Here is a 12175-nt window from a genome sequence, read left to right on the forward strand (position 1 = left end):
CCACCCTCATAGTGTCAAAAACCCTTCCATGGGTGACGTATTCTTTTGTCTTGCTTGTTGTTCGTCCTGTGTACTGTCACCTGGGAACGACCCATAGCTGACCCTCTGGCGGATTTTCAGAGGCAGTTAATTGCAGGGGAGGAGACAGGCCATCTTTCTCCCATGGTTGAATCTAACTGGGTGCCTGAATAAGTGGCATATAACATACATACATACCTATATATTGTTGTTATTGTTATGTGCCGTCGAGTCACTTGCAACTCATAGCGACCCTATGTACAACAGCCCTAAACCCTGCTCTATCCTGTGCCAATCTCACTGCCTCTGACACATCCATCCCAATTACCCCAGTCACTGAATCAATCCACCTCATAGAGGGTCTTCCCCTCCTGCGCTGTCCCTCCACTCTGCCCAGCATGATGTCCCTCTCCAAAGATCTGTCTCTCCTTACAACATGTCCAAAGTATGTCAGGCGAAGCCCCAGAATCCTTGCCTCCAAGGAGCAGCCTGGTTTAACCCTCTCTAGGGTGAATCTATTTGTTTTCTTGGCAGTCCATGGTACATTCAGTACTCTTCTCCAGCACCACAGCTCAAAAGCGTCAATTCTCCTTCTATCCTCCCTAGTCATTGTCCAACTCTCTGATGCATAACAAGTGATTGCAAAAACCAGGGCTTGGATCAGGCGCACCTTAGTCTCCAGAGAGACACCGTTACTCTTGAGTACTTTAGAGAGGTCCCTAACCACAGACTTTCCCATCGCAATACGTTTTTTGATTTCCTGGCTACTGGTGCCAAGAGTGTTGACCGTGGAGCTGAGCAAACTGAAGCTGTGAACAATCTCAATCTCTTCACCATCCATCCTCATGTTACCAATTGGTCCAGTAGTAAGAATTTTTGTCTTCTTGACATTGAGCCTCAGTCCATACTGAAGGCTGTAGTCCTTGACCCTCTGCAGCAAGTGCATGAGGTCCTCCTCAGTTTCAGCAAGCAGGGTTGTGTCATCTGCATAACGCAGATTGTTGATAGATCGTCCACCAATCCTAACGCCACGCTTCTCCTCATAGAGCCCTGCCACTCGGATAATCTGCTCACACACAATGTATATACACACACCCACCCACACACCATATATATATATATTTACACAAAACATATATATATAAAACATATGTATACAAAACATATATACATGCACAACATCTATATACATGTACAACACATATATAAAATAAAATTATTCTTTGTTTTAGTAAGTAGCCTAAAAATTAAAGTTGATGTAATTTTAGAAATTTATTTTAGCTTAATATGACAATAATAATTTTATTATATAAATGTTCAGAAAATAAAGATGCAGCACACTTTTTTTTTTGCACTACACATTTTTAAAGAAAACGTAAATATGGCTTGAAGAGGTGACCTGTCTTCTCTGGTCAACACTGAAAGAAAGAATTGTTTTTAAACACCTGAGCACAAGACAGACAATTTTTAGCTTTTGCAATTGTTCATTTTCCTGTCTATTCCATGGAACTATACATTCTAAGAGATCTAAAACCTTTTCTGTTTTGCTCATCCATCAGTCTCCTGGGTTCAGTATATACAAGACATACTCAATAATGCCCAGGGAAGAAAAGCAGGAGGCGATAAATCTGGGAAGGGAGGGAGGGAGAGAGCAAAAGAGGATGCAGAAAGGGATTTTAAAACTTAATCCTCACAGTTTACCTGGTGTTGTCGTATATTACCAAGGACGGCCCTTTAAGTGGTTGTTGTTGGTGTGTACTGCTCAGTCTAAATAGACTCCTAGCTGACCCTCTAGCAGGTTTTTAGAGACAATAAACCACATGGAACGAGACTGCCCATCTTCCTCCCACAAGTGGTTGGTATATTATGACCTTGTGCCTTTGGATTGACAGCACAACTTCTTACCATTAAGGAAGCAAACAGAGCTCTCTGTTGTTATTAGGAGTCATTGAGTCAAGCATGACTCCTTACAATTAAGCCGGCAGCACAACACCTTACCAGTAAGGGAGCTACTGGAGCTTCCTTCCTTACTCTGTTACTGTTATTAGGTGTCATTAAGTATGACTCATAGTGACCCTATCCTATGCCGTCTCCATAATTTCTGATATGCTTGAGCCCATTGTTGCAGTCACTATGGCAATCTATCTTGTTGAAGGTAGCTAGTTAATAACCTCAAGATATTCACTGGGCTTACAGCACACATGTGGTGGTGGTGAGGCTTGAGAGGTAAAGACTGAGGATCCCTTATTCCTTTGCTTTAACTAGCCCGGTTCTTTGAGTTTTAAGCTCTGGATACTCCAAGAGAAGGAACATGACACCCAAAGCCAAAGGAAAAGTTTCTATATGGGCATTTTACTGTTCTAGTGAATGAAATGTGATATGTTCAAACCCCTCAGACTTGGGGATGGACCCAAATTTTCAGAATGTGAACATCAAAGTGACCAAAACCAATAAAATTTGAGAGTGGGAACTCAATTGTCTCTGGTACTCTAGTTCAGGGGCTTCTGAAACTTTAATGTGCAAGCAAATCACCCAGGGATCTTGCTCAAAATGTGGATTTTGATTCACTGGTCACTTTTTTTTTTAATGTAAAAAGACTAAGAATACCGATAAATAAGGTACTGAAAAGGGGAAGGAGAAAGATGGATAAGAGCAGGCGACAGACCTTAAGTGAAGACATGATAGTGACAGGCAAAGATCAACCAAAAGGGAAGAAGAAGAGCAGCAAATGCGGGGAGGGGGGCGTGATGTGGATAGTGCCAGCTAAGGATCACACTGAATATACAGGGACTTACAGCAGTCATCTCCACCTCCAGGTGCGTGTGAGCCCAGAGGCCAGACTCAGCATTCCAGCTAGGTGTCCCTCGCATCTCCCCGCCGGCCGCCTTGAGGGAGGAGCTGGGGGCGGAGCGGGAGGAGTGGCGCGGTCCCACATGGGTCCTGCCAGAGATCACCTCGGCCCCTTGGAGAGGCCGCCAAGCTGCGGCGGAATCTGGAGGGAGCAGGTTTGGTGAAGGCGCGGCCTCAGGGAGAGGGGTGCACGACACGCATCCCCCACACTTACCCGAACCACTCGGGAGCCTCGCGACAACCCGTGTCCCACTTGTCTATCTGCTCTGTGCGTCCTCTTCGCGCCCGCCTCCTCTTGTCACCTTCCGAATCACCCTCCTCGCTCCATCCCCGCTGCATCCACCGCCATCCGAGCGCCTCAGTGAGCAGGAGGTGGTGCGCTCAGCTGCAGGGCGCGCCCTCAAGCCTGCAAGGTCCCAGGCTTGGCGTTAAGGGGCACTGGCGACAGCATGGACACCAAGCGCTGCTTTGCCAACCGCTTTGATGACTACCAGGGCAGCCTGCTGGCAGGCCAGTGCGAAGAGGCAGTGGGGCCCTTGGTCACCGCCACCATCGAGCGCATTCTCCAGGAGCTGCCCCCTCTCGGGAGTGCCACTGAGGCCCGGGGGGCAGCGACCGGGGCCAGTGGCTGCCAAGGGGGACTGTACGGCGGCGTGGCGGGGGTAGCTTACATGCTCTACCACGTCTCACAGAGTCCGCTCTTCGCCGCGGCCCGGGAGCGCTACCTGCGCTCGGCTAAGCGCCTCATCGACGCGTGCTCTCGAGCAGAGGAGTGGGGCGAGCCGGACGCCGACACCCGCGCCGCCTTTCTGCTCGGGGGAGCGGGCGTGTACGCGGTGGCCACACTCGTCTACCACGCCCTGGGTCGGTCCGACTACGTGCAGCCTCTGGGCAAGTTCCGGGCTCTGTGCGCCGTCTGTGCGCCTGTCTCCTTCCTTGAGTGTGGCTCGGATGAGCTGTTCGTGGGCCGCGCAGGCTACCTGTGCGCCGCGCTGGTGCTCAAGCAGAAACTCGCCCAGGAGGTAAGAGGTAGCTTGAGAAGCGCTCGCTGCTTTCCCAGCCCTGAACACCCCTCTGAAACTCCCGGGCTCCTGAAACGCCTCCGCCCCTTGCTGTTTCTCTCCATCCCTTCCTTTGTTAATCTTTCCCTGCCGCTGTCATTTCTTCAATGTGCTGAGTTCTAGCTCCTGCTTTTCTCTCTTTCTGTCTTTCTCTTTTTCAGTGTCTCCTTCACTGAGATTTTGAGTCTTAGCGCTTTCTTTGTGCTGTAATTTGAACAAGGCATCTCCTCTTTGCGCAATAGCTTTCTGGAAGCCTACAATGTGGGTCTTTCAAATGAGATGAAAAAGCTGAAGAAGAAAAAAAGGTGAAAGGGATTTCCCCGCATTTTGATCTATTGAAAGCCTAAGTATCCTCGCAAGTTAAAGAACTAAAAAAGTGGTGTAACTTTCGGAAACTCATTATGCCTTCCTTGTTTCCATGCACTGATGCGGTGTGAAGTGGTTTCTGCAATGCCCAAGTCTAACTGTCCGCCTTTTGTCTGCTGTGCTTACTTTTAAGTTCAGCTCATGGCTCTTACTAAATGCATAGCTGATGGCGCTGTCCCCTTTTTTAATACATAAATGTAGACTGAAAAGAGACAGGTGTGAAGAATTGCACCCCATTGCGGTGGAATGTACATTTTTCATTTTAGCATGTGCAGTTATGATTATCAAGAGCACAGCCTTGGCAGGGCAGCCTCTCTTGATGAATGGCTTTCTAGTGGCTCCTTGGCGAGAAATACATTTTACAACTGCATATATATATCTTGGGTTCCTCACCTCCATCCTGTGTTCACTTTTAATACAGCCTTTGGATATTAGATGAAAATGTGTCCATCTCCATGGAATGGGAGGAAGTAAATCCTGCAAAAGATCATAGTAACTAGAACTGAAAAAGAGACACGTTCATTCATAACATCCTGGAGCCAAATCCTGTTCTACAGAGGAAGTGACACATTTAACTTGGCTTTATTTGGATGACAGAGGCGTTTGAAGAGAAACCAAAGGTGCAGAGTATTTTCAAAGTGTAATTAACTTAGATAACCGCTACAGAAGCAGACAGGATATGTTCTTGATATTCAGCAGGTGACGTTAATTCAAGTGAGAAAAAAAAAGAATACTAAGGAATGTGCACTGTGTTAGCAGGGCGGCAAAGGTCTGTGTGACAAAGTTGTCTTGAAATAGTACACTCTGCCTCTGAGTCACTGCTATCTGCTAGCAGTTTCCCAAGGGCCCATCCAGTTGTATAAAACCGGTTAGAAGGCCAGAGAGCTATTTACATATCATTTGCATTATATTTGCATCTGCTCTTCAGTCCTCGCAGTCTGGTAATAGGAAATTATCAAATTCAGTTGCTTCAGGCCCCTTGTTATTTCCCTTAAGCTTGGGTATTCCCCTTTCTATGCCTTTGGGGCCTTTTCGTTAGGATGAAATAACAAAGATGGGACATCAAGACATTCAGATGAACTCAAACCAGGACTCTGCCCCAAAACTGGTGGTCAGGGCAGTCTGTAACGTAATACTGATCTCCGTTTATGAAGTCCTCCTTTTTGCCCTCCTGACAAACCCAATCTGTCTATTTGCACTAATCAAGCTGAGGTACTTTGGCCCCTGCTCCCTAGAGAGGCAACAAGCTCACAGGGTGAAAAAAAAAATTAAAAATCAGCTTTTAACTCTTTGTTCAGCCAGTCTCAATGCTAGTCACTATTGCAGCAACCCATGAAGTTTAAGCTAGGCCTTTGAACTTATTCATTCTGGGTCAACCCTTTGCTGAGAAATATTTTACATTCCACCTCAGATATCCCATCAGAATCGACATTTTAACCAGAGACATAAGAATCACTTGGGAATCTGTAAGAATCACCTGTGGCTCCTATTAAACTCTAGATAGAAATTCAGTGTGTCTAGAATGAAAAAACCCAAATTCTCATCAGAGGGTTAAACTGAAATGAAAGGATTCAAAGCTCTGGGTTAAGCTTAAAAGAGCAGGCAGGGGCTAAACAGGCCAGGCTGGAAGCCCCTGGAGGGTAACAAGTTTTATGTACCATCCTCTCTCCCAAGCCCTAACCGGTTTATGGCTTTGCCCTCAGTAGATCAACCATACACTCAATAATTTAATCAATTCAATTTAGAATCACTAACTAGTATTCTTTCTCTATAAATAATCTGTTATTATATCCTGGGTTTCTTTCCCTCCAGTGTCAGAACTTTTTCTGTCAGTTGCCTCAGTTATCTAGATCTTTCTCACACTACTTGGCACATTTTTGGCACCTAATAGTTGAATAAATAAAACATCATACAGTAGAATCTGTGTGATGTACTTTGACTGGATGCTGATCCATCCCATCTGTCATCCCATATACCTCTAAGAAGCCAATCCTCTTAAGAACACTTTTCATTGTGCTGTTTCCCTACTCAACATTCTGCAGTGACTTTTTGTTACCTTCCCTTCAAGGGCTTCTCATTTCACTTAGAATAAGCTAAGGTCTGTCTTTAAAACAGACCTTTAAACATGTTCTTCCCAGTTTAGCGCTGGCTGTTAGAGCAAAACCAGAATTTGTAAAATGTGAATGTACCTGAACAAAAACCAGAGTGGAAAAGTTATGAATTGACACTCAGAAACATCATCTCCCTCCTTGAAAACATGAGCAGATTGTGTATTACATAGCAGTGAAATCTCTTGACCAGTAGAGTAGCAACCATCCAAATCAACTCAAAGATTTGAATGTGTGGTGGTGTGCTTCACAGAGCTGGAAAGATTCCAGTCTCCTGCATCAGGCTCCTGAAGGGACTCAGTATGCCTCTCTTGAGTCTTCCATTCTAGAGCTTCAACTCGCAGTGTTTCCCATTCTGGTTGTTGTTCTGCTATACCCACAGTTCCTAAATTCAGATCTGTTCCGATTTCATTGTGTCTGCCTTACTGTACCTATTCCAAATGGTGTGAAGTCATGCTTTAAAATGGCTGACAGAGCCTGGCTTGATCAGGTCCCATCAGCCTACTTTACTCGTCTGCACACTCTTTCAGCTACACTGGCCTTGCTGTTTCAGGCACTTTCCTGTCCAAGGGTGCTTGTGCTTGCTGTTTCCTCTGCTTGGAATATTTCTCCTCTAGATATTTTCTTAACTACTACCCTCACCTCATTCCGGTCTTCACCACAGTGAAGTGTTCCCTATCTACATTACTTAAAATCTCAACCCTTCCCCCAGACATTTTTCCCTTTCCAGCTTTATACTAACTATTTTATTTCTGTCTCCCTTAATTATAAGTTCCATAAAGATAAAGTTTGGGGTACTGCCCCCCTTAGTCATTGTTGTATTCTAGCATCAAGATATTGCCTAACCTGTATTTAGGTAATGAATTTTTCCTGGAGGAAGGTGGGGCATTTTTGCCAATATTGTTGATTCTATGACTTAATTCATCAGCCAGTTTTAATAGTATCTGATTTGTCGGTCTTTTTTCTTACGATAACGGTGGTGATGTCATATTTAAGAAATCTTTACACTGTCAAGGTCTCGGTAAGTATTTATGGGATGAATTCTAGTTCTTTACATTCCCCCTCCCCAGATCAAATTCAACCATTAGAATTAAAATACAAAGGCAAACCCACTGCCATCAAGTGGAGTCCAGTCCATGGCGACTCTCCATTAGGTTTCCAAGACTGTAAATCTTTATGGGAGGAAACAACCTAAACCATTACAATGTTGCTGCTATTGTTCAAATAGGAATTAACCCATAGCTGACCCCCCCAGGGGGTTTTCAGAGGCAGTAATTCACACAGGAGGAAATTGCCTATCTTTCTCTGGTGGAGCAGCTAGTGGATTCAAACTACACCTCCCAGATTACAGCACAGCTCCTTATCACTAGGCCACCAGAGAGCTCCCTAACTATTAGGCTAGTATACCTTAAACTTTAATGTACATAGACATTATCTGAGGATTTTGTAAATAAAATGCAGATTCTCATTCAGCAGATCTAGGGTAGAATCTACAATCTTAAAAATTAACAAACTCTCAGATGATGTTACTGGTCCAGAGAAGATGCACCATTCTGTGTAGCTTGACGATTTATAAGGCTGTAGTTTAAAATGCTGAGGATTAATTCCATTATGCTTTCATTATAAGGAGGGCACATGAACAATTTCTTCTAGGACTTAGGACAAAGAATAAATTGTTCTTCCTGTTGATTAGTTTTAAAAAACACCACCACTCTGAACTGTATTTTCCACTCTCCTTTGACTACTAGGACATTTAAGACTGGTTTAGTGCCATAGTATGCCCTCTTCTGAAATTTCTTCCTTCCATTTGAATTTTTTGCAATTGGATTTCTTTTCCTAAAAGTCTTGAGGAAGAAGAAAATATGTGTGTGTGTGTGTGTGTGTGTATAGAGACAAAAAGGGACAGAGTCAATTATTCTGAGTCATATATGTGTTTGCATTTAAAAAAGTGTGTGTATGTGTATGTAGATATATAGATAGAGTTGTTGTGTATTGTCAAGTCAGAACCCATCCTTTGGCTGGTTTTCAGAGACAGTTAATCGCATAGGAGGAGATTGATTGCCTGTCCTTCCCCCATGGAGCAGCTGGTGGATTTGAACCATTTTCTTGCCATTAGGCTGTCAGTGAGATAATTGAGGACAGAATAATTCATATTCTCTCTCTCTCTCTCTCTCTCTCTCTCTCTCTCTCTCTCTTTCTCTCTGTGTGGTGTGTGTATGTATGTATGTATGTATGTATGTATGTATGTATGTAGGAAGAGATAGTGTTGAAAGAAAAAGAGAAAGGGGGATAAATATTTACATGTATGTAGAGACATACAGAGACAAAGAGAATCACTCTATACAGGTAATATTTTAATTTCACTTGATCCTTCTGTAAATACTCAAAGGAAATTACTTCAAGAGTTTATGAGGCAGCTATCCTTGAACAATTAATAAAAAAACTAAGCCAAACCCACTGACATAGATTTGGTTCCAACTCACAGTGACCGTACATTAAGCTATAAATCTCTATGAGATGAGACTGCCCATCTTTCTCCTATCTTGTATTAAAATCTCAGAAAATCTCTAAAATCTCAGAAATTTGAACTTGTATTGGATTTTACCCCTCTAAGTTGTTTAAATAAGGCTCATGAAATATGCATGTGGTTACTATGCAACCAGCTCACAAGTCCCCTGCATTATATCCACAGACACATCTCAAGGGGCCCCAGATGGAGAATCCCTGGACTTGGAGATTTCAAGAACTCTAAATAGGCAATGATGGGCATTGGTAGTAGAGATAAAGAGTCAAGCTCTGTTTAGGAAGTAGAATTGGACTTAGTGATGGATTGGATGTGAGCCTGAAGGAAAGAGCAGAATCAAGGACTCTAAGGTTTGTAACTCTTCTTACAGAGAGAGAGAGAGAGGTTGCGTAGTGAATCTTTATTAAAACAGGAAAGACTTGTAGGGGTGAGAGAGGGCTGGTTTAGAAGTTGCTGTGACAACTAATCCAAGATCAAGTGTTCCTCAGAGTTTAGTACATAGTGATCAGTGTTAGTCTCTTTTACTCCTCCTAACAGAAAACCAAGGGTGATTCCGAATATCAGACAGAAGATGATACTCAATATAAGGTGTCTATTATTGGGGAACAAATAGTTCCCATTCCAAAGAAAGGTGACCCAATTGAGTGTGGAAACTACAGAACAGTGTCATTGATTTCACATGCAAGCAAGATTCTGCTGAAGATCATCCAAAAACGATTAGAACAGCACATCAGCAGAGAACTGCCGGAAGTCCAGGCTGGGTTTAGAAGGGGTCGTGGTACTAGGGATATCGTTGCTGATGTTAGATGGATCTTGGCTGAAAGCAGGGAATACCAGAAGAATGTCGGTCTGTGTTTCATTGATTATGCAAAGGCATTTGACTGTGTGGATCATAACAAACTGTGGCTGACTCTGAGAAGAATGGGAATCCCAGAACATTTAACCATGCTAATGCAAACCCTATACTTGGACCAAGAGGCAGTAGTCAGAACAGAGCAGGGTAACACTGCATGGTTCAAAATAGGGAAGGGTGTACGTCAGGGATGCATCCTGTCTCCATACCCTTTCAACATGTATGCAGAGCAAATTATCCGAGAGGCTGGGCTCTATGAGGAGAATTGTGGCATCAGGATTGGTGGAAGATATATCAACAATCTCCATTATGCAGATGACACAACCTTGCTTGCTGAAACTGAGGAGGACCTCATGCACTTGCTGGGAAGGGTCAAGGACTGCAGCCTTCAGTATGGACTAAGGCTCAACGTCAAGAAGACAAAGATTCTCGCCACTGGCAGCGTCAGGATGGATGATGAAGAGATTGTGAGTGTTCACAGCTTCACTTTGCTCGGCTCCACAGTTAACACTCTTGATACCAGCAGTCAGGAAATCAAAAAGCATATCGCGATGGGAAAGTCTGCCGTTAGGGACCTCTCTAAAGTACTCAGGAGCAACAGTGTCTCTCTGGAGACTAAGGTGTGCCTGATACAGGTCATGGTATTTGCAATCGCTTGTTATGCATCAGAGAGTTGGACAATGACTAGGGAGGACAGAAGGAGAATGGATTCTTTTGAGCTGTGGTGCTGGAGAAGGGTACTGAATGTACCCTGGACTGCCAGGAAAACAAACAGATCCATCTTGGAGAGGATTAAACCAAGCTGCTCCTTGGAGGCAAGGATTCTGGGGCTTCGTCTGACATACTTTGGACATGTTGCCAGGAGGGACGGGTCCTTGGAGAGGGACATCATACTTGGGAGGTTGGAGGGACAGCGCAGGATGGGAAGACCCTCTATGAGATGGATTGATTCGGTGACTGGGGTAATCGGGATGGGTGTGTCAGAGGCGGTGCGGTTGGCGCAGGATAGAGCAGGGTTTAGAGCTGTTGTGCATAGGGTCGCTATGAGTCGGAAACGACTCAATGGCACATAACAACAACAACATTATTGGGGAGCTCTGGTGGTGTAGTGCATAGCGAGTTGTGCTGCTAACTCAAACACTGTGTGTCTCCAAGGTTCAAATTCACGAGCTAATCCATGAGAAAAAGAGGCTGTCTCCTCCTGTTATAAATTACAGCATCAGAAGTCCAATAAAGGGTCGCTATGAGTGGGAACCGACTTGATGCCAGTGAATTTTTTGAGACTGATCGTCTTGCCAGTTGTACAGCCAACCCAGAGGCTGCACATCTCTGGCAGTTCAAATTCACCAGTGGCTCCTCGCACTGCAATTTACAGCCCAGAAACATGAGTCAGAACTGACCTGAGAGTGCGTGAGTAAACAAGTAATTAGACTATTACCAGTTGCCATCATGTCAGTTCTGATGCATAGTGTCTACATATGTATTCAGAGAAAAACTATGCTCTGTAGGATTCCTTTGGCTGATTTTTTCAAAAGCAGACCATCAAGCTTTTTTTTTTCATGTGTGTCTTGGTGAAGTTAAAGAAAAGAGAAAGTAATCTAAATAACTGGGTCATCTATTACCTAATTTAACAAGGGACCTAGAGCTAGACCATTCCAGGATTGGTTCAGCAACTCAGGAGAGTCATCAAAATCCCAAGCTCTCCCATTCTTTTTCTTGACCTTCTCAGTGTATAAGGTAGCTGTGTTGGTGCAGCCTGTAGCAAGCTGTGCTGCTAATCCAAAGGCTGTACTCCTCCAGTGGTTCTAGTCCACCATGGCTCAGCAAAAGAAAGATGGATGTTCTCTTTCCATCACGATTTCCAGCCTCTGAAATCTTGTGGAGGGTCTTTTTTTTGTATAGAAACCAACTCACTGGCAGTGACATCGAGTCTCAGTGTATAATTCACATTTTCCTTTAAGATTGAAAGATGGCTACTATCTTTTCAAACATCATGTTCTTGTAGAGGGGAAGGAGAAGAGAAGGGTTTTTTCCTGCATCTCTTTTACCATGTGGAATACTTTATCTTAGAATACTCTCCCTTCTGATTTAGTCATTGCCCAGAACTTAGCCATAGCGACTTCCAGTTTTAGGAGAGTATGTTGTTGTTATGTGCCGTTGAATCAACTACCACTGATAGTAACCCTATACAAAATAGCTCTGAATCCTGCTCTATCTTGAGCCAATCTCACTGTCTCTGGCACATCTACCCTCATTACCCTAGTTATGGTGTCAGTCTATCTCATCCAGAGTCTTCCTCTCCTGCGCTGTCCCTTGACCCCTTCCAAAGATGATATCCTTCTCCAAAGACTGGTCCCTCCTGGCTACATGCCCAAAGTATATGAGGTGGAGTCTC

At 44.1% G+C, this 12175-nt stretch overlaps 1 protein-coding gene across 1 annotated transcript in view; it reads left to right on the plus strand.

Moving 5' to 3' along the window:
* The first annotated feature begins 2995 nt into the window (after positions 1-2995).
* Positions 2996-12175, plus strand: part of LANCL3 (LanC lantibiotic synthetase component C-like 3 (bacterial)) — a 247589-nt gene continuing 238409 nt past the window's right edge. Inside the window, exon 1 of the mRNA XM_006902742.1 lies at positions 2996-3890. Coding sequence (XP_006902804.1) covers positions 3318-3890 — 573 coding nt within the window. The 5' untranslated portion in view covers positions 2996-3317. The remainder of the gene's footprint in view (positions 3891-12175) is intronic.

Source organism: Elephantulus edwardii, unplaced genomic scaffold, assembly GCF_000299155.1.
Source record: "Elephantulus edwardii isolate Elephantulus edwardi_28Jun2011 unplaced genomic scaffold, EleEdw1.0 scaffold00445, whole genome shotgun sequence".
NCBI lineage: Eukaryota > Metazoa > Chordata > Mammalia > Macroscelidea > Macroscelididae > Elephantulus > Elephantulus edwardii.